Source organism: Equus caballus, chromosome 31 (assembly GCF_041296265.1).
Source record: "Equus caballus isolate H_3958 breed thoroughbred chromosome 31, TB-T2T, whole genome shotgun sequence".
In the NCBI taxonomy this organism is placed as follows: domain Eukaryota; kingdom Metazoa; phylum Chordata; class Mammalia; order Perissodactyla; family Equidae; genus Equus; species Equus caballus.
Window position 1 is genome coordinate 15,076,605 of NC_091714.1, and position 23,569 is coordinate 15,100,173.

Genomic DNA, 23,569 nt, shown 5'->3' on the forward strand with positions numbered 1-23,569 from the left:
ACCCCCCAGCAGCTCATTGAATCCCAGCATGGGTGGAAAGACAGTGGCAAAGAAAGGAAAACTTTGCATTGATTATACATGCTTTACTCGTGCATGTATGATGAGTATATTGTATACATGTATGGATAACGTGATTTAAATGTGTAGCGTAAGCATTGTAGAAAAGATACAAGTCTCAGTCCTGTTTCAGCTCTTTGTCTGTTCCTGGTCCAGCCCTTTCCTTTCACCGGCCTGGGATTTGGGACTCCAGCCTCTTAGACCAGTACCTCTAGTGCTCTCATCAGTCCTTTCCAGTATATTTCATGGGTTCCTCTTCTTTGGAAGGTCACTGTTCTCTGCTTCCTTTTCCTCCTCACATCTCTGGGAGACCTCATCTACACACATGGCTTCAATGACCCCTTACTAGCAAAGAAGGGTAAAATTGCTATCTTCTGGTCACATTCGCCTCCTGAGCTTTCGACTCATGTATTCAACTGCCTTTTAGATTTATATCTATGTGAATCATAGACATAATGTACTGTGTGGGTTCCACCAGAGCCTGTGATTTCTAGACCAACCATTCTCCATCAGTCCATGTCATCACTGCCTATCTGTTTATCAGTCAGGAACCCTAGAGTCACTCTAAACCATATTCTTCTTTTTCTCTCCCTCCCCATATCTAATGTGCCTCAAGTTTCCAGCCCTACTGCCACTGCCTTAGATTAGGTGCTCATGATTTCTTGCCTCAACAGACAATAGCTTCCTAACCTGTCTTAGTGTATCTAGTATACAGACTTCTTCCATTCCATTTTTCACCCTACCGCTGAGTGCTTTAATCCAAACACGTCACTTCCCTGCTTAATATTCTTTTGTGAATCTCAGTCGCTTTTATGAAAACCAAGTTCCTGGGCAAGGCATGGTGGGTCTTGCCTCATCTTCTACCCGTCTTTTACATGCTTCCTATATTCCAGCCACTGAAAACTACATCCAGTGTCCTGAATTCATCATACTTATCTCATATAGTGAATTCTTCCATCTTCATTTCTCTGTGTGGAAGGTGTCCTCTCTGTGACTCCGTCATCACACCAGGTTCTTCTTAATCTGTCTTTCTAGACTCATAAAGCCTTTCCCACTTTGAAGAAGCTTCTCTGTGCACCCAACGTGGGTTAGATGCCCTTCTGTGTTCCCTGTGCATCAACCTCATCATCAGCTTTCATATGGTTTTGTGACTGTATTTAACTGGGGGGGAAAACTAAGCCTCTCCCTGTTAAGTTCTCGTTCATTTGCATGTTGCTTCATTCATGCACAAAGTACTAGCTCAGTAAATGCTCATTGGGTAAAAGAGGCTGTGTTATGTATGCAATGCTTTAGAGTCATTTAAAAATGCTCATACTAGGGAAATGGTGAAGAAGAAGAATGAGAAAGTAAAAAGCTATGGTTCCTTTCAGTTCAAAGAAAAAGTGTTCCTGCGACAGCAAGGCAGCTACATCCTAACCGTGGAGGCTGGCAAACAGCTCCTGCTCTCGGCTGACAGTGGGGCTGAGGCTGCCTTGCAGGCCGAACTCACTGAAATCCAGGAGAAGTGGAAGTCAGCCAGCCTGTGTTTGGAGGAACAGAGGAAAAAACTGGCATTTTTGTTGCAAGTAAGTTCAGCTCTTTCCTTCTATAGACATGATGCAGTTTAAAAAGCCCCTTTAAGAGTTGTGCTGCGTCCCCCCTTGTTAGCCTGAGAATCAGGACATTGCCAAGATCACTGAGTCATACCCTACGGTATTTGATCCCCAGTGCCTGATTTAAGACTTCGTCTGATCTTGCATGAACTAGAAAAGTTTCCCAATTTTCAGTAGTTTCTCTTTCAGGAAAATCCCCCAACCAAGTTGTTTTAAGTGGAATAAGACCGTCCAAGGGGTGAATACTGATTAATGGCTGGTGCTAAGCCAGGAGCCATGTAGTGACTTTATAAATCCAGACAGGAATGCAAAGAGTGGATTCCACTCGCTAATCTAAGACTCTAAAGTGGTTTTCAAGATTGAGATCTCTTCTTTTATAGCAGGGAAAAACCTATCCAAGAACATACTCTTGATTTGATCTCAGCTTATCCAAGGGAGTTGCTATGAGATAAAATCTCGAAGGAGGTAGGTTAAGCCTTTAGTTGGATACAGATGGCATACTGATCATACAACTAGTTTAGGGACATGTGGATTTATCCAGACCTCTCACAATATGGTTCTTTCCCTCACTTTCCAATTCCATATGTAATAATTAAATCAGCAGTTGGAAAAGGACATGGTCTCTAAACTTAGATAAACCCAAGTTAAAACAAGAATAAATCAAGTAACTTGGTTAACTCACCCTATCTAAGCCTCAGTTTCCTCATCTGTAGAGTAGGTGTAATTACACCTCTTTCATATGGCATTGTGAGAGTTTAATGAAGTAATAAGGTAAATCGTGTCAAAGTACCTGGCACATATTGAACACTCAGTAAATGGTGGTAATTATTGTTGGTAGTAGTATCATTTTAAAATGTGAACACAGCTAAAAACTAATGTTTTATATATGTTGATAACCACCAACACTTTATTGAGATTATCTATTAAATTTGGCCCATCACATTTTTGGATCAGAGCTAATAACTAAAGTTAATGGAACACATGTTGCTTTTTTTAATGCTTCAAGTCTGTACACTCATTGGGTTTATTCTACTGAATTTTATTTAATAATATATTACCTTCTGTGTGGGAAACAATCAATCAAAAATGCCACCGACCATCTGTGAAAAGAACTCTTATTTGCACATAGCACAATTCATCAGTCATACAATATGCCTGATTCTTTTGTGCTTTCAGGAAAGGATTAAAAACATTATAACTCATTCTGTAGAAAACATATTAATCATTTATTTTTCTTTATATGTGATGTGATTTTTGGACATATTCCCGAGGCCTCATAAGGCGAGATGGCTGAGTCACTGCAAGTACTTTTCTTGTTAGTCTGTCTGTTGACGTGTAAAACATCTACTTTGACAGGGTTGCAGACCATGACATTTAGTTGTTTCCTTCTAATTCATGTAGTAAAAAGACTTGCTTATAGCTTCAGAATCTAAGCCATCCTTGGTAAGGGGGGGTCCCTATTCTTCTCTTGTCAAGGTTTATTTAATTTTGAATTATATACCAGGTCCTATTTGCCTAAGAAGGAATTTATGGAGCTAAATTCTAATGTTTATACAACCTCATTTTAGTGTATTTTTTCACCACAGGTAGAATGCTTATCCATCTTTACCTTTTAAATTAATGTTCTGAGTAAATTTGTCAAAAATACTGTCATAATTCTATGCCTTGCATGTTCACTTGCTTATCACCTCTTAATTTTATTATGAAAAATAAGAAGCTGACCGCTTTCTCTGTTAGATCAGTGAACATTTGTTGACTACGTGTTGATAGACTTCAGAGTATGTGACGATTTCATTGAGAGCCCTGTTCCATTTAAGCAGAAAGAGGATCTTTTTGCCTACCCTCACCATGCTTAGCATTGATGAACTAAATGCAGCCTGGAAATGCAGAGATATTTTAATCAAGGGCAATTGGAACAAATGCGTCCAAGACAGACAATTTTGTTTGTTTTTTCTGGTGACTGGGAAGGGGAAATGTAGTCATGCACTCTAGAAAGTTCCCTGAAGGAATTTTAAAAAGAAATGAGACTCTTGGGCCAAACTGTTAGTTCAGTTAGAAACCAAAGACATTTTGAGTAGGGAGGAACCTTAGTCAACCCTTCTTAAAGAAGGTAGTTGTAATAGCACCTATGGGTAGCTGTGCTGAAAATACGGCATCGGGAGAGAAGATCGAAAAGAACCCAGGCAACAGGAGACCGCTGATGGTGAAAGAGAGAATGTGAAGGAAAAAGCAAGATGATTTGGCACCAGGCTAACTACTAAAAGCAACCCTAGCTGTCTTTCTTTGGAGCTCAGTAATTTAAGCTGTAGGGAGTGGTCACTGGGGAGGGTTACTCTAGAGGGGGAGGCCAGGAAAGGGGGGTGCTAGACAAAATTAAGGAGATCTGTTTAGTTGAATTTAATCTGCACTGGCACTGAGACACCAGATACGAGTTAATATGTGGATAGAGTGCTATAAGGAATCAAATCTCCATTATGGTTCCCTTAATTTTTTTTCTTTTACTTTTTTTAATTACAAAAAATATACGTGTCTGATAAAAAAATTCAGGGAATAATTAAGAATGTAGAGTGAAAAATGATATTTCTCCTACATCACGACCCAAAGTCTATCATCTTCCCCAGAGGTAACCATTGTTACCAGTTTGGTGTGTACCTTCCAAAACATAACCACATAATGTGTGTTTTCTTTTGTCAGTTAGTAGAGATCTAGAACATTCTACACTGCCACTGTGTACCACTTATCCTGTTTCTATTTCTGCAACAATGCAAATTTATGTGCCTCATACTATTTATATATTGAATTAAATCAGAATCAGGATGATATTATTTGTACATTTCATCTCACTTCTCTTACTCAAACATTATTTTTGTCCTGAAAGAGATTCCACATCTTCTTTTCTGTCTCTTATAGTGCGTTTGACATAATGTAGACATTGTGTGATTATGGGTCACGTTAGGAAAGAGGCAAAGTTCTGTGATTATGTCCCACCTCTGCAGATACATTCAGATTCAGATAACATTTTTGAGTGCCCGTAATATTCTGGGCATTGTACTTGGTGCCTGGATGCCCATTGCTTCCTTTGATCTTCCAACCATTATAGAGAGTTTGTATTATTTCCATTGTCACAGGGAAAACTGAGACAGTGCATTACCTGCTAAAGTCACATAGATAATAAGTAAGAGTCAGATTAGAACTCAGCTCTTCTGATGCTTCCTACCACGGCAATGGATGTGGACACAGCTTCACGTTATTCATCAGTGTAACTTTAATTTTTTGGGAATTAAAAATAGTGTTTTTCTTTTTTTCCATTGTCCTACCAAAAAAAAAATCTGTGAAATTTCTTTCTCCTCCCGCTATAGGATTGGGAAAAATGTGAGAATGGAATAGCTGATTCTCTGGAGAAACTACGAACTTTCAAAAAGAAGCTTTCTCAGTCTCTACCGGATCACCACGAAGAGCTCCATGCAGAACAAATGCGTTGCAAGGTAAATTTGGGATTGAGATTTTAGCTGTCACCCACCTGTGTGCTTCTGCTGTAATAACGCCTTTGAAAGCATGATCCAGTTGAACTCCAATGGCCGTCTACATGTAGATGCAAGTGCCTAGTGAATTGTGTTAGGGCAGACAACTCCAGTGAGCTTGGTATTGATTTATGGTGGTTGATGAAATCACGCTATTTTATGGGTTACTTTGCATAAGTAAATGAACATGTAAAACACAACAATAAAAGATCTTTAAAAGCTGAGTCAAGAGCAATAAAAGCAGTCTTTTTTCAAGCAGCCACACTGGAGAGTCATTCTAGCAGAAGAATCTAGTTTACAGAAAGAACAATGAGACACAGCAGCCTGGAAATTCTGCAGGCCGTGGACCTTGGAGGAACACACTCTGCCCTCCAGACTTTTTTGTAAGGAAAGCAGGAGCTCTAAATAGCTGGTCCCAGTCACTGTGTAGAGAATATAGTCCTTCTGTTACTCAGGGGCCTAACTACTTAAGGATTGTTATGAACACTTCAGATCACACTTGGAAGCAAATCAGTAGCCATTAGAAGCCACTCCCTGCATCATGAGCTTGCTGACACTAACATGATTTAGTGACTGTAGGATCTGTCCCATTCACTCCTGTATAGCCAAGTAGAGTGCCCCAACAGCTTTTCTCCGCTGAGCAATATACAGGTCAAATCAAAACTACCTTTAAATATGCTTTTTTCCCCCAAATCATGCACTTTCTGGTGTTCCCCAGTCATTTCCAATTACTGCCCTAGAGTAATTCTGTTTAAAACTTCATACGTACTTACATGATTTGGATTTTAATCAGAAGTTCTCTGCTTCCCTTTGGCTAGGAAGTCATAGGCATTTAAGAAAGATTAATTTTTAAAGAAGTTTAAAACTCATGAAATGTGCGGCTATAAGAATTTTTCTTTGCTATTAAAATTTAAGGATAGTCTTTGAAACTTGAAAGAGGCAGATTTAGGCAAAATGAAAAGTAGTATGCTTACTTCATGGATGGTAAGTGACCAGAATATTATCTTGAAGTGTAGCTTCAGAAGTATGTGAAGATTTTAGTTTGTTTTAAATCTGTTATTGTAAATTTATAACAAGTGATTAAAGAAAACTAATAAGCAGGAATGGGCATTTATTGAGTTTCTCCTCCATGCCAACGACTATACCAGTGTTATCTCAGTTGGCATAAACACAAGCTCGTAAGGGCAATCTGTTACTTCCCTTTTATAGACGTGAACACCGAGGCTTCCAAAAGTTTAATAACTTTTCAGAGTTAGTAAATATCAAGGTTGCCTGAATCCAAAGGCTGTGTGTTTCCCACATGGACTCATCTAATGGAGTCTGTGAATCTGAAACAGTAGATTTCTGGTGGTGGTGTTATTTGTTTCTTTTTTAATCCATTCACCAAATCTAATGTTTGAGTTGGAGGCTAGAAATTGGTATAAAAAGAGAAAAATCTTTACATTGGTATGACAGTTTAATACATCCACAGATAATAACATACCTAGATGAGTTAATATACTTGGATGATTTGGTCTTTCAGTCAAATACCATTACCATGAGACCTCATCTCCCAAAATACACCGCCATTACCAACAGGCCATGCTATTAAGTTTGGAGATTAAAAGGATGCATTTTGGTCCAGCACTTTGCTGCTCTTCCCTAAACCACCCTTAGCAGCAAAACAAAGCAATTACCTGGAAAATTCAGGCTAAACCTTGTTTGCCTAAATTGCCTGGGAAGTTAGCCTCAGACAGTACCGTTAATTGCCTTTGCCTTTGGAAACTTGTCTCCTGTGTGAAGAGACAAAAAGAGAGGGGAAAAGCCATGTGAAATACTCTATTCATGGACTAAATTAGCTGGAATCTAAAAACATCAAGAGCTGGCAAAGAGCAAGAGTTGTACAAGCTGTGGAACTGGTCATCTGTTCAAAGCATTGCAAAATCTAATGTCAACTCATTCGAGTATTGTTATATGAATTTTTTTTCTTAAATCATTCCCAAAAAGGACAGAGTACATAATTTTTTTAAGATCTTAAAGAAATTCTCTGCTCCTGTAGAAAACACATTTAGTCCATTATTTTAAATTGAGTAATAACATCACTAGATCTCAGCTATCACCTTACGTCTATATCACAGAATGTAGCCATTCATAGTATTTGAAGATGAAAGTTAAATCTAGTTTTGGGGTTTTTTTGTATTTATTTAACATGAGAGTAACTTAGGACAAAAAGAAAGGATGCATTAGGAGTTTATGAAGTCAGTTTAAAAGTAAAGATCAATGTAGAGATGAAGCTTCAATTCAGGAAAGATGATCAAAAACAATCAGTGAAATGGTAGAAAGATTCTGCAAGCAATCTGGTATTCTATCACAAGAATTTAGCAAATTACCAGATTATGTAGGAAGCATGTAAGGTAGATACCAAGTTAGGTGTTCAAATAGAATGGAATGGAAAGGTGATTGTATCAAGAGGGAATTCCGAATATACTTCAGAAATTGTTGATGGTAGATGTCCATGGGTATTCAAGTTTTTCTTTTAACCTAGGAGTTGGAAAATGCAGTGGGGAGCTGGACAGATGACTTGGCACAGTTGACACTGCTGAGGGACACCCTCTGTGCCTGCATCAGTGCTGATGATATCTCCATCCTGAACGAACGCATGGAGCTTCTGCAAAGGCAGTGGGAAGAACTATGCCACCAGGTAAGATGAATTCTAGGCTCAGCATTAGCTCAGAAAGATGGAAAACTGGGAGATGATTTAGAATGTCAAGTGGCTTGACCCATATTTGGACCCAGCCCATAGCTCATAGTATGCACAGAGGAAGAACTCCTTGCTTATTATGAGAATAGTTCAGATTGAGACTATTATATCTCAATATTATATTTTAGATGCATCCAAACTGTATTCTCTTGCTCTCTCTTTCACTGGCCGTCAAAATAGTTTTAAGAGGAAACATGGTTTTGTGGTTCACGGATGTGGTTTTGATAGGTAGATGTTGATGCTCTCTCTTTCATACTTTACACATGTGAAAAACCATTATTTTATTTGAATTTTAGCCAACACTGTGGGGCTGATTTTGTCCAGGAACTTTTATTGTTACTAGTGATTTACCATACTTGTTTCCTAGTAAATCCTGGGTGTGAGACATTTTTAGTCATACTTTGTTCATTTGTTAAGTACCTTTTTTCTACACAACACCTTAAAAGAGATCCCAGATTGGGTTTTGGTTTGGAAATAGAAAGGAAAGATTGGTGGAAAAGCAGTGAGAAGACATCTGAGGCAAAGAGGAACAATATCGATTAAAAGCTCACAAGTAAGGAAGGAGGTCTGACTAAGGGCCTTGAGATAATAGCTTCCAGAAAGCAGGAGCCATCTTGGTCGTGTTCTGTCCTGTACCTGATTGCCTTGCTTGGCACGTAATAGGCTGTGATGCATATCATTAATTATGCGGAATTTCACAAGCATAGTAAATGTCCCTGCCGTCAAGTTTACCATTGAGCTGAGACTAAAATCAGTCCAGAACAACCTATACAGTGAAGAAGAAAACTGGGTAGAAGCAAGACAAAACAATGCCTAAAGATGTAAGCACACTAAGAGCAGTGTGGATTGTAGAGAAAAGGGAAATGCTTGTTGAAGAGGATAAATCTTGAATTGAATGCTGAGATGGGGAGTGGAGGAGACAGATTGGCGTGGAGGGAGCAAGCGGATGTGTTGGACAAGGTTGCAGCTTGAGTAAAGGCGTAGGAGCAGAGCAGACAGGACCTGGCTGGGGAGAAGCAAGTGTTGAAAGGGTGAGGAAGGGGCTTTTGAGAAGGCGCCACTTTGTGCCTCCCCAGTTTCAGGCCAACTATGCTACCCTTGAGCTCTCTTCTCTTCCATCCCCACCACTGTCTCTGACTTCAGGGATGCATATTTCAGGCTTCAGGAAACATTAAACACTGTTTAACGCTCATAGCCTCTTGATTCATTCGACATCAACAAGAAATCTGTTCGTAGATAAATTTCTCTCTATTTAGTTGAAAACCCAGATATTTCTCAGATCGTGAGCCAAAGGAAAACTCTGGAGCACACCTTGTAAATGTGTGAACAGTTTCCTACAAATATATACTTTTAAAAGGGAGAAATGTAAGAGATGATTTTCCTAAAGGTGCTAATGATTTGAGATCTAAATTAATTTAGACACTTTTCACAGATCTCCATATTTTCAGTGAACACAATGAGAAACTTACATAGAGTGCAATAATGTTAATCACACTTTATTCTTTCCTGAATTCTTTAATCCCAAATCAATACATTACGATCCAGTAAATTATCATATAGTTTTTTGATGTACAGATTTTATCATGGCATATCATATAAATGAAAGATATTTCGTGGGTACAAATAAGGAGAAATTATCACAGCAACATTCAGTTACTTTTGTGAGCCTTATTTACTGGTTCTTATTAAAATTGAGAAAAGTCTTGCACTACTTACCATCTGAAAATCAGTATTTTTCAGCATATTATATGAAATGAGTTAGACTAGATCCATTTCTCTGGCTAATTGATGTCTGTAAAGCCTTCAGAGAGATAACACTTTAGCTAGCGGTTCCCGTTTCCTTGCCAAACCTGCCATGAACTGCTCTATCTCAAGACCTTGCTCAGGCCATTCTTCCTGCCTAGACTGACTGTTCCTTCCCTTCTGGTTTACTAACCCATCTGCTTCCAAGTTCTGCAACCCCTGTGATGCTGTTGGAGATGCTCCCACCTCAGTATTTTCCTAGTCCTCTGAACTTCCATTTCCCTTTTGGTCTTTGCCATCATGTGACAGTATATTTTTCCTTTCTTCTTTTTTGAAACTATTGGTGTTTTTGTTTCAAGACTATGAGACCCTTGAGGACGAAGACCATTTCTTTGTGTCCCGAGTGCCTAGAACAGCTAAGTGTTCGTGTACTGTTAATAATGAAGACAAGACTTTAGAACATTTGTTTTATGTCTTTATACTTATGCTCCTCTAAATACAAAATAATGACAGGTTTCTGAATATTTTGGAAGTTAAGAAGATTATGATTATGCAGTGCTTTTTGATTTAGGAAAACTGGTACTATGTAAAAATGCCGTGAGATACCAAGGGTACAAACTTCCAGTTACAAGATGAGTAAGTTCCGGGGTCTAATGTACAGCATGGGGACTGTAGTTAACAAGACTGCAGTGAATACTTGAAAGTTGCTGAGACAGTAGATCTTAAAGTTTCTCACCACACACACACAAAATGGTAATTATTTGAGGTGATGGATATGTTAACTAATCTTACAGTAATCATTTCACAATATATATGTGTATCAAATCATCATGCTGTACACCTTAACCTTACACAATACGTCAATTATATCAGTAAAGCTGGAAAAAGGAAAAAGGGGGAAAAAAGTTTATATGTTGTAAAATTGCTCACCAGTCTTAGTTATATATAGCGAACAGTCTGTTTGAAAATACATTGTGAAATCTGCTGTTGATCACATGATATGCCCTGAAGAGATTACTACCTCGCACCTGTGGGTGGACTAAGACAAGTACAAAAAGAGGAAGCAGATTGAATATGGAGTGTTTCTAGAAACTCTCCATATTGAGTGTTTTAAGGCATGAAGCTAAAGCATGCTGGTCTCACATTACTTCAATCTAAAAAAAATATATTTAAACCAGTGAGACTTTAGTCATCGGTATTCATACCAAAGGCGCCAGGATGTAACTGTAAGGAGGAATAGAGAGTAGTTACTAGTTCTCGAGTTCGTGTTTCCGGAGAACTTCTATCAAGTGTGAAACCACAAAAGGAAATGAGCTTGTGCCTATGTCTCATTTTAAAAGTTAAAACCTTTAGTTAAACATAGCGTGATCCATCTGTTAAAGAGCAGGTAGGTCGTCTGCTCATATTCCAATTGAAGGAGTCGATGAGAAGGTAGGAGTAGTTGGGGTTGCAGCTGAGAGCGAGGAAGACGTGCCGTAAGTAAATGTCGCGGAGCAGAGTGAATGTGTACAAGGATCCTGTGTTCAGATAGACTCCCCAAATGGTTTCTTGTGCCTGTGTGCAGCCATTGCTTATATTGCTTTTATTCCTTTTTGGTTTGTAGATCTGTGTGCAATTCTAGTTGAGATCTAAATATATCATCATGGTAATTGCTCGGTGTTTTTCGAATTGTCATGGTAAAAATATTTGAAGTAGAAAAGGATGTATTTCCTGTTCAGCTGCCTCGCCCTCTGAAAGTTTTAGCCGGTACTTGTCAGCTGTTGGCAATACAATGTGTTTATACCCTTGAGAAAACGTAAATATGTGCTAGGCTGATAAATAATTTGAGGGTTGCAACTGAACCCAAAGAAAGAGATGGTAACATTCACTTATTGTGCAGCCTAAATGTTAGTTTTACAAACCAAAACCAAACTGCCGTCTCCATTATGAATTTAAATCTTTTGAGAAGCTTTTGGCGCCAGCGCTGGTCGTCTACCTGTTTCTCGTTTCAGCTATTGCTCTGCAGTAGCAAATGAAAGCAACACTTCCTTGGTGTGTAATAAACACTAGAGAGAGAGAGCCAAGATGCTGAGTGGAGATATTGAATACATGACTATCAAAGAGAAGAAAAATAAAGAACTCAAACAATGACCTGTAGTCATATATAGTAGTAATATATTAATAGCCAGCTTTTCTAAGTCTTCCATATGTACTGGTCACTTTCTTAAATTATTTTCTTGTTCATACTCTATTAAGAGCCTACTGTATTCTGGAACAGAGGACAGTGCTTGGAACAAAGTAGATACTTGTTTACTGTAAACGATAAACATTTGTTTAATAAATTTTGGAACAAATGAAAGACTAAGTTAAAAAGGAAGAAAGTAAGGCTTCAAGAAGATGAGTAACCTTGTCCTGGTCGTATCATTAGTAACTGATGGACACTGTTTTTGAATCTCAGCTGCCTCTGGATACTGGATCGTAATGTTAAATTGCAACCTGTATCAAAGACTCAAGGTTTGCTGGTCCTGTCTTGTTCTGACTATAAACAAAAGGCTCAAATTTATCTAAACTTCTGTCTCTGTCTCTGGAATGGGCATGATAATACCTACTTCTCAAAGAAATAGATGATATTTTTCTATTATATGGTCATCTTCCCTGCAGATGTGGTTGGGAAAAGCCCTATAATTCATTCTTGCTCGTGGCCAAGATTTGGGGGAAGGGGACAGGAGGGGCTACACATAGCAAGACCTTTTCATCTTAAGTCTGAAGGGCAAGGGATTTCTAACCTTTCCTTGAAACTGTTACTTTGGGTGGTCCCAATTATGAAAATATAGCTTCAGCTTGGGCATCAACTGAAACAGAATTGTAACTACCAGCCACACTCCTGACTCTGATACTCTGTGAATGAAAGAGAAAAAGCCCTATCTACCAGAAACTTCAAAATCTCAGCATTCCAGCAGAAGATCAGAATGCACTCTGCTGTCAGAGTTTGAGAGGAAAGTGGTATTAGAAGGATTGGGCTCCCATCTTCAGTCTTGGTCTAGCTTGACATAGGCAAAATTCATCTCCAAAACTTTTAACCTGTGTTTTCTTAGCCTTTTCCATTCCTATCAGTACCAACCCAAGTAAATTCACTGCCTTTTTGGCTGTTCTGTGTTTTTCTGCCTGGAAGAAAATTTAATGGTAAACTGAATTATACTAATGGAGACATACTTAATGGATTCATCAGTGTCACCCTACCCAGAGAAAATTTTGTTTCAAAAGATCATAATTAATTCAAAAGAATGAATTTCTAATAGTGATGTTTCAAAAACTATGGTAGGTTATGGGCTCATTACCTAGGCAGCTTCTTATGCCTAAGGCCAGCCCTGGCATAGGTATCCTGGTCTGATAGCTGAATTGCCAACTCTATCCTTAGATACAGAATCACAGACATTTGAGGTTGTGTGGGACCTTGAATATGATTTACCTAATCATTAACAGAGCCAACCCTATGCAGAATTGCTAATTAGGAAGTGTATAGCACCTTAGATATATTTTCATTCTCATTTTAAAAAGAAAATTGGTTTGAAGTGCCTCGAGAAATAAAGTGATTGATGGATAAAGGAATATATGTATTAAGGCAAATGTTAACAATTTTAGAGTCTAGGGAGTGTATCATGGGTGCTTACCATACAGTTCTTTCAACTTTTCTGTATGTCTGATGTTTTTCATAATAAAATGTTGGCAGAAGAAAAGAAAATTGAGAGGGAGGTGTTTAATGCAATGGAATGAATGGTGGCATGCCTCGCCTCCTCAACATGGCTGTGTAGAATATCGAAGATCTTCTTCTTGCCACTCAAATCATTATATTTTGCTAACATGTAGTTTAACTCAACTAGAAACATTCCTTAGTATCTCAACCAGCACTGCAAAAAGAAGAGGATGATGACATCAGAAAATGTTAGAATTCTGGGAAAGATCATTCTAGACCTAGAGATAAGGAAATAGTCCCATTCTATCTATAATGTATAAAGAACTATTACAACTCAAGAATAAAAAGACACCCCAGTTACAAACTGGGCAAAGGATTTGACTAGATACCTCTGCAAAGAAGATATACAAGTGGCCAAGGAACATGAAGGTTCTCAACCTCGTTAGCAATCAGTGAATTGCAAATCCAGACCACAATGAGATACGACTTCACTCACTAGGATGACTATAATCAAAAAGACAGAATATACCAGTGTTGGTGAGGATGTGGAGAAATGGGAATCCTTCTGCTGGTGGGAATGTAAAATGTAAGCATTTTGGAAAACAATCTGTAGTGTTACTGTGTAACCCAGCAATTCTACTCCTAGGTATATATCCCAAGAGAAATGAAACGTATGTCCCCACAAACACCTGTACACCAATGATCATAGCAGCATGATTCAGAATAGCCCAAAAAGTGGAAACAACTCAATGTCTATCAACAGGTGAATTGATAAATAAAATGTGGTGTATCTATACATCGGAATATATTCAGAATTATAAAAACGAATGAAATGCTGATACACGCTACAACATGGATGAACCTTAAAAACATTATGCTAAGTGAAAGAAACCACTCACGAGAGACCACATGTTGTATGATTCCATTTATATGAAATGTCCAGAATAGGCAAATCCATGGAGACAGAAAATAGATTAGAGCTGGGAAGGGGGAAGGGTGGGGGGAAGGGAGTGTGTGCTGATGGTTTTTTTTGAGTGATGAAAATTTTATTAAATGATTATGGTGATGGTTGTAAATCTCTGTTAGTATACTAAAAAAAACCACTGAACTGTACACAGATAAATTGTATGGTATGTGAATTATATCTCAATTAAGCTGCTATGCCAAAAAAAAGAAACTAAGCTAAATAAATAAAAAAGAAAGCAGGCAGAGACATCAAAGAACTTGCCCAAAATAAAATGATCAGTATGGAGCTGAGCCATAGGAATTACGTCTTCCCCTTCAGGCCTCTTTCCACTCTGTCCCTCTGCTCCACTCTCCAGATAGCTGAGACTCGATTAATTCTTCCTTCTTTCTTTCCTTCTTTTCTTGCCTTTCTGCTTTCCTTCTTTTCCTGTTCTTTCCTATTTCTTTCTTCTTTTTTCATAAAAGTACATTCAGTGATTCTGTATCATCTACACAGAATCAACTATACTGTGAAGCTGGATCGTTCAGATCCTTTAATAAGCATGGGTCTCCCCAGGAGGGAAGTATGGGGTTCAAGGTCTCCCACTGGCACTTAGTGTCAGCAGATCCTAGCTGGGAAACCTTGCTAGAGAGAGCTGTGCTCCTGGCACTGGACCTCAGGGAACAGTGACCTAAAGAGGCGCACCACTATTGCTCACTTCAGTCCACCCTACAGAGTTTGGTGGCTATTTTCCTCAGGGTAATGACTTCCACTCTGATAATCCTTTTGCATTTCTCCCATTTTAAACTTGTCAGCTCTCCTTAAGGCGGCAGCAAGTAAGTGAGAGGTTGAACGAATGGGCAGTCTTCAGCGAAAAGAACAAGGAGCTTTGCGAATGGCTGACTCAAATGGAAAGCAAAGTTTCTCAAAATGGAGACATTCTCATTGAAGAAATGATAGAGAAGCTCAAGAAGGTATGGGATGCCTGACTACATATGTTTTTACTCTTCAGAATGCTCAGGCACACTTTTTTGTTTTGGTTTGGTTTGGGTTTTCTTCTTTTTCCTTTTTGTGAGGAAGATTGGCCCTGAGCTAACATCTGTGCCAGTGTTCCTCTATTTTATGTGGGATGCTGCCACAGCATAACTTGACGAGCTGTGCTAGATCCACACTCAGGATCTGAACCTGCAAACCCTGGGCCGCCAAAGCAGAGCACGCGAACTTAACCACTACACCACTGGGCCGTAGGGACACTTTTAATAGATACAGACGATGGCCTTACTCATAATTACTTCCCTGTCAAAGGAGCACTCTATTATAAGTGTTTTATCTTTTTAGTGCAAAATAAACTTGCATGCAAAGGCCTCCTTTTCATACAAAATATATAGAAATATTTTCAATTTGTGATGAAATAGATTATCTGCTAATAGATAATGTTCAATATTGGGGTTTTAGCTACCTGATCATTAGGCATCAATTATGTATTAGTTTTTTGTTTTGTTTCATTTTTGTTTTTAAAGAAGTGAAATCTCTAGAGAGGAGCTGAAAGCAGAAATTCCCAGGATCAAGTAAACTGAAATTTTCTCTGTAAGACATCTCTATAGACAGTCACAGGAATAAGGACTTTCCTGAGAATTTTGGCTTTATATTATTTTCAAGTTAATTATAATTATTTTATATATTCATATGGATCCAGGACATTTTTCACATCTATAGGGTTGATCAAATTTGCTGACATTTAAAAATGTTTTTGATGATTTCAGTGGTGTTTCCACGTTGTTTTTGAACAATTAATCATTTCAATTCTGTTTTAGTTCGTTTCTCGTTAGCACATGTCACCACCTGAATACAGTGCATGTTCCCTGTTCACTCGTTCATTGTCCGTGTGCACTGGAAGCCCCAGTGGACTGCAAGCTTCGCTGGGGCGGGGACGTTGTCTGTTGTGTTTGTTGCTGTATCTCCTTCAGCCAGAGCTGAGCCTGACTTCTCATAAGTACGCAGTCAGTATTTATTGAATGAGTGAATTATGGCTTCATTCGTTGTAAAAAGAAATATACATCATTATTAGGGAAAATTATCTTTATCCATACAAACATATAGAGAGAAAAATAAAAACTGAAAGCCATCATGTAATACTAATAACTTTATAGGTTTCCACTTAAAATTGCAAATTCTAAGGATAAGCATTTGTATACATATTTGATAACATAAACCTTTAAAATGTGGGCTGAGATAATGCAGATTTTATTTTAGCGTCTGCCAACAGCTCTGCGCTTAGCTAGTTTCTGGGTATCATGCAATGCTCTACTAGACGTGACTAGTGTACTATAGGTATTATAGTGAAGTTTGCGATAGAATAAATTTTGGTTAAGTATATCTATATTCCCTTTGATTTTCTTCTTGAAATTTTATTTTGGGGGTGTAGAAAAATTATCTCAAATAAAATACAGTCATAATTTAAAATTTAGAAAAACTTTGGCTTTTCACGTAGATAATTTTGTTACACTATTTGGCACAATGTTAGGAATAATCCTTAAAATATTAGTATTTTAATATTAATATTTAAATATTAATATTAATATTTTGTATATAAAACAAATTATGGGATTTAAAAAGAAGTCTTTATGAACTTGCCTCTCATGGTATCTTTTTTGTAAAGGGAAATAACACTAAGGTTTGGTAACTTTGACAAAATAGAAACAAGCAATTAATGAACAGAGTGTAACCAAGATATTGGTGTCTACTGACATTAACACTCAAAAACATTTTAATTTAAAAGACAATCCAAAAGGATTGTTTTACTATAAATATTCTTTTAGGCTTGGAGTAATTCCTTTGAAATAAGCATTCCTCAGTAAAATCATCTCAAATCTGTGGTGAAATATTATAACTATTAATAAATACGTCCAATGTATTGGTCTTTGGATCCGATTGTGTTGAAGTAACATAAAGAGGAGGGTAGGTGGGGGTGCTGGGCCTGAGGAGGGCGTTCACCACTGGGATAGAATGAAATTTCACTGGCTCAGCCCATTCCTTTGGGGGCCTTTAGCTTCGGTAACTGACTTGAGAGGGTAGTTCTGTCATCACACTGACTTGAAAACAACAGAAAGTTAAAATATCCATGCTCCTATGATACCTGTCTTCGTATAATATTTTTCTCAGGAAATATGTGCTGCATAACAGGAGCTTAAGCCAAAAATGAAAAAATTGATTCTAAAGATTGAATCCTGTCCCTGTGGCCAGAGTAAGAAAAGCACTGGTCAGGGGGTGGGAGTGAGGGTGGAGGGGAGATGTCCACCCATCGCCACTTAAATCACACCATTTCGTGGCCTGTCTCTCGCAAATAGACCATATGCAGCCTGGTTCTTTTTATCCAGAACAATCTTTAAGAGGAGCCAGTGCAGCAAGTGGGTAAATGAAGAAGGTTGGAGACCCGTTGATTCTCTAAGATTAACGGTTGTTATTCTTGAGAGTTAATTTGCTATTGATTTATGTGCTGTAAATATTGACATTGTATAGAGAATCTCTCTTTAAAATGAAGGGACCCTTTTAAAACATTCTGCACAAATAACAATTGACATACACACACATATACACATATATATCAACTGCATATATACAAATACACACACAAATAAGCCTCTCGGTAACTATCCGGATGAGGGTTGATTCTAAATATAGCCTCAGGTTGGTGATTACAGCAATAAGGTATAATTTCCCAGCATTAAATCCTTCAAGTTTTGCCTTTTGTATGTACATACTTTTATTGTTTTTTTTTTAATGTCCATTTTAAGTAAATAGAAGCACTTCCCCTTCCTTTAAGAACGTCTATATAAAATTCAGTTGGACCTGAAAATAATACTGAAAATAATAGGTACCACTAATGCTTGTGCATACAGACTGATACTCAGACAGTGTACCTCATGCCCAAACTATTTCCAAGCAGTAGAAAACTGTAATTATCCTGTTTCTAGTACAGCCAAGCTGAATGCATCAAGAATATGCTTTCTGACCTCTGTGATTGCTATTTATTATGCAGGATTATCAAGAGGAAATTGCTATTGCCCAAGAGAGCAAAATACAGCTCCAGCAAATGGGAGAACGCCTTGCTAGAGCCAGCCATGAAAGCAAAGCGTCGGAGATTGAATACAAGCTTGGAAAGATCAACGACCGGTGGCAGCATCTCCTGGATCTCATGGCAGCCAGGTAAAAAGGACTCCAGGCAATAGGACACGTGTGTGCAGAATTTTAACGCATTCAGTCTGCCTTTCATTTCAGCCAAAGATAACCCAATAAATCTTTCCCTGTGTTCTTTCTCCCACCATTTTAGTTCATGCTTTGCTCATAAATGGCACTTTCATTAACTTCGAAATTCTCCTTATCTCATAAATCCACTGGTGTTTGCATTGAGCTGAAAGCAAGAAAGTCATATCCAAACAAAATCCATTCCCACAAGAACATTCTTTCTTTGGGGGCTTCAACCTCTTGTAAGGAAGAAGGTGAAACTGATGAGCAGGGTCTGTGGAGGGTGTTTTTGTCTGCAGTAGCAAAAATTTTTTAAAAATGTCACATTCCTACTATATTTCTCGTTAGCAAGGTGTGGGAATAAAGCTAATTATTGCCACTTTGCTTTGTTGTAAAAACATTCTGCATTATTGTAATTTTGTGCTTAGCTTGAAAGCCTTGTATCTGAGAGGAATATTACATTCAGCTTCTGTTGCAGAAGGCAGGGTGGGTAAAAGAGATCAAAGGCAAAAAGAAAACAATATATAAGGGTTATACTAACAATCTGAAAGTCTGCTATGATTGAATGAGGCACTATGCTGTTTGGTATAAAGAGGGAATGACTAACAGATGCTTTATTTTAGGTGAACTTTGCTTCATATTGGAATGGAGTCTCCATGAGGGCAGCCTCTTTGTCCGTTCCATTTCCTGTCTATTATGAGAACCAAGCGCAATGCTCAAACGCAATTGGGGCTCAATAAATATTTGAATGAATGAACACGTGAATGTTTGAATGGCTGTTCTCCTTTATGGCAGTTAGGAGAGTTGGAAAGTTGTAAATGCTTCTGATTCACAGCCATTTAGGAGCTATCCCACAATGTGCCTTTTTAAATCTGGGTTCTTCTCCTTAGCCATGTTGCGTAAAGATGGACAGGAAATAGTGCCTCTTGAATACCATGTGCCCATAAAAACTGCATGTGGGTATGACAATTCCATGTCTCGATTTTGAAAATATTTAGTAGACTTTTTTCTACAAGGAGTTCTCAAAGAGGGTCTAATTTAAGCGAGAGTATAATTTATTTTAGTGATAATGAAACAAAAATGGACTAAACGTTTACCAGCTTTCAAAATGTTTAGCAATAACACTGCAATTGAACCCTTAGTTTGTGCCAATGACTGTGCTACAGGCTTTATATATATCTTGTGTGTTGTTCCTAACACCCTTTGAGGTGGGTGTTGTTCTACCCATTTTTCAGATGTGGAGGATGAGGCTCCCCGTGGTGACGCACATGCTGAGTGGCAGAGCCTGCACTGACTCCACAGCTCGTGCTCCAGAGCACTGTGCTCACCCGCCTGCCAAGCGTATGACTTCCTTGTCCTTGTTCTGGAGAATGCAACTAAAAGGAAATTAGGATCTGTTGTTTATTTCGACAGTCTAATTTCCCAGTCCTTTGTAAAGTACTGACAATGTTACAGGACTGTGAGAGACTCAGGATGCAAAGACAGAGGTCCCTTTCCTCAAGGAGCTCATGGTGGGAATACAGACATGCAAAGAAATCAAGTAAAACGAGGGGCTAAGTGCCCTGAGAAAGGACTATGAAGGGAGACAAATGCACAGTTCAGCTTAAGCTACTCTAAGCATGTAAGCATATGTAGGTTTTAGAACCCCAGTGCTATGTTTAGCCTTACTTCTCAGCCACTGATAAAATCTTGTTTCAGAAGGAGAAATTAAAGCCCTTGTGCTGTAAATACCCGTCTTAGGGAAGCCGCCCATGTGGGAAACATCCCTGGATTTTTAGGGTCAGGTTATGACTTGTTGATTGGTTTGTGTTCAACTAGTTAATAGTCTTTCCCATTTTTAGTGGCTCAGTGGTGTGGGATATGGGAATGCTCTATGTCAAAGATGCCTTAAGTGAAATTTAATATAATTTCATGGTACCTCAGTGTATGCCCAGCTGTTAGCCAACAGTACCTCAAATAAGTTAGGTGCTTTCTCCTGAAAGCCATGTGTATTTATAACTTTGCTCTCTGATTGTTCAAGTGAGAATTTTCTAGATGTTGTTTAGTTTATTTTTCCAAAAGCGACATTAGTAATCTGGAATCAATTAAATATTTACAAGGTGCATGCTTTGCACTATGGTCACTAAAATACTCATATCTTTCTACTTTTGTAGAGTCTCATCTTATACAGATGTGATTCCTGCAGGAGATTTTTGTATATACATTGTCCGTTTTTAATTGCTCTTTCCAAAGTAGACCAGAAAATAAGTTGACCGTTAATTTGTCCTGGAATTTAATGCCACGCTGGATTTATAGTCTTATTGCAGCCTCTCCTACCTGGCCCTCAGCCATCACATTGGCTTTCCATTTCCTTGTTTATCGGAGCTTTGCTAGTACACAGACTGGCTGACCATCTCCCACACCCGTCTTCAACTATGCCCTGCCAGCTGAAATATTAAGTTTCTATGATTCAGTCTCATTCATCACTCTTTCCCCTTCCAGCTTTTTTTTCACGCTAATTCATTAAAGCAGAACATAACCTAGTTATGCCTTTTGGTATTTCTATGCTCTTGTGGAAATGGAGGAGTTACTTTTGAAGATGATATTTTCAGGTGAACAGCTTCCCAGCTAATAGAAACATGAAAAAGAAAAGAAAGAAAAATGATTCGCTAATAATACACGGTCTACTGTTACATACAAATAGAGTGCTTAACTTTGAGTCAACTTCCTGTCACCAGTGGATTAGCATAGACTATTCTGAGTTCAAAATAAATGTATTTTGCATTGAATTTTTAAACTGACTGTCACCAAGCGTTGTTGGCTTTGTAGGGCAACAAAATTTGCTCAGTTATTTTTAGGGCTCAATGGATAACGTTCTAGTGTCCTTTTCTTACTTTCTAGACCTGCTCAGTCCAGTATGACAGTCACTAGCTACATGTGGCTATTTAAATTAGCTGGGTGAGATACAACTAAATTACGATTTAATTTTAATTATAGTCTGCTGTACTAGCCACATTTCCAGTGTTCAATAATCACATAAGGATAATGTCTAGCTTATTGGACACTGCAGATACAGAACATTTTCATCATTCTAGAAAGTTCTATTGGTCAACATTGGCCTAGGCAATTAAAAGCCATTTCTGAACCATTGGCTTTTGTTGTGTCAACATAAGAAATAGTCATTGGTGTAATTGTAATTTCTGTAAGACTGTCTTCAAGGATTCTAGTTCTCATGATGTCAGTGAACCCTATGCAAAAACCCACATAGCAGTTTTTCCAGAGCTCAGGACTCGCAGGAAGTCTGTCTGTTAGCATTAATTGTTTAGTGCTTCTTACAACAGACAATGCGTTATTGAACATTTCCCATCTAAGTATCTGGGAAGGTCAGGCTCAGGTTGCTTGCTCCTTTGTAATGACTTTTTTTAATTAACTGAGCTCTTTAATATAAGGATATTCTTTCCTCTACCAAACCTAAATCCCCATCACCAAAACAAAAGCAGACTTTAGTTATCTGGCTCTTTTTTTCCCTCCAATAACAGCTTTATTGAGATATAATTCACATACTATACAACTTATCAAAACTACAATTTGGTGATTTTTTAGTGTATTTACAGAGCTGTGTGTCCATCACCCCAGTCAATTTTAAAACATTTTCACCACCCCAAATAGAAGCCCTAATCACCTTTTTTACCCCTTAGCCCTCCCTTCTTCCCTCAGCCCCAGGCAACAACTAATCTACTTTCTGCCTTTCTAGATTCTGGACAGTTCACATACATGAAATCGTACAATATGTGGTCTTCTGTGACCCGTTGCTTTTAATCTGTGTATTTATCGTAATTCCCTCAAATGTTGTGTAGAAGTAATTTAAAAAAAACATTGAATGCCTGCTGTATATGAAGTACTGTTCCTGTTGCCCTAGGGCAGAGGTTGGCAAACTTTCTACCCAGCACCAGATAGTAAATATTTTAGGTTTTCTGGGCCAAATGGTCCCTGCTGAAACCCCTGTGCCTTCGTACTGCAAAAGCAGCCATGGACATTATGTAAACAGAAAATCATGGCTGGGTTCCAACAACATTTTTACTTACCGAAACAGGTGGGCAGCTGTGGTTTGCTGACATCAGCTCTCAGGATATAAAGATGAGAAAGAAAATGGTTCCTAACTAAATAAGAATGACAACAAGTATACACATGGCTGCTCACCTCAGGGCCTTCCTCTTTCCATCACATCTTTTCGCTCACTCTCCGGTCCCTGGCTGTTGGGCCCAGCTGGCTTCTAATTATCCTTCGTCTTCTTCCCTGTCTCCAGATTAGATCAGATTTTTCTTGCTTGCTCAACAGGCCCGCTGGACTTCTCCTTCATTGCATTTCCCTCGACTGAAATAAATATCTAGTGTGATCAGTTGTTTAAATTTTCTTTCTCGACTAAATTGCAAGTGGATCTAACTTGAGCACCAGAGTGATTGCAGAACCGGGCTGAGTTCTTTGTCACTCCAGTGTCTGTTGAGTTTCCCTAGTCTAAGTCATGGGATGGGAAGCACCATAAGGACAGAGCAGGGGCTTGGGGCTTCAGCTGCCTGAGTTATAGCGTGTTTCTGCTTCAGCTCCCCTGCGGCCTCAGGCAAGTTACTTAGCTTCTAAGTACCTCAATTACCACATGTGTGAAAGGCTATTAGGAGGATTAAGTGAGATGGTGCCTGTAAATCGATTAGCACAATGAACTGCATGATAAACATCAGCTCTCATCCCAGAGGCAGTCTAGAGGCTGTGTGGGTGAACCACCTGTGCAGTGCAGGGAAGAGAGCGAAGTCGTAGCTGCTGCCCTCAGAAGGGGTTTCAGTCTAACAGGAGTTCTAGCCATACTAGAGGTGAAAGAAAACTTGATTCTTCGAATTTATGGCTGGCGTTACCTCATTGTGGTCAATTCAGAGATGTCTGGCCAAGATCAGGAATGCAATGATGCAGCAAGCATGGAAACAGTTCTGAATTAGTCACCAGTCTTGAGTTTAGGCCACCCTGTACTGGCTGTGTGACCTAGGGCTTACTGCATAACCTCTCTGAGTCCCAGATTCCTCA

General features: G+C 38.6%; 1 protein-coding gene across 43 annotated transcripts in view; it reads left to right on the forward strand.

The window, feature by feature from the left end:
- Positions 1–23,569, forward strand: part of SYNE1 (spectrin repeat containing nuclear envelope protein 1) — a 442,051-nt gene that overhangs the window by 365,791 nt on the left and 52,691 nt on the right. For 40 of the 43 annotated variants that reach the window (XM_070256132.1, XM_070256133.1, XM_023632822.2 and 37 more), the window contains 5 exons: positions 1,428–1,622; positions 5,009–5,134; positions 7,695–7,850; positions 15,088–15,246; positions 18,312–18,478. In XM_070256132.1, coding sequence (XP_070112233.1) covers positions 1,428–1,622; positions 5,009–5,134; positions 7,695–7,850; positions 15,088–15,246; positions 18,312–18,478 — 803 coding nt within the window. Of the gene's footprint in view, positions 1–1,427; positions 1,623–5,008; positions 5,135–7,694; positions 7,851–10,694; positions 11,129–13,972; positions 14,090–15,087; positions 15,247–18,311; positions 18,479–23,569 lie in introns of those variants that run through there. The other 3 variants (XM_070256158.1, XM_070256159.1, XM_070256157.1) reach the window with 3 other exon arrangements.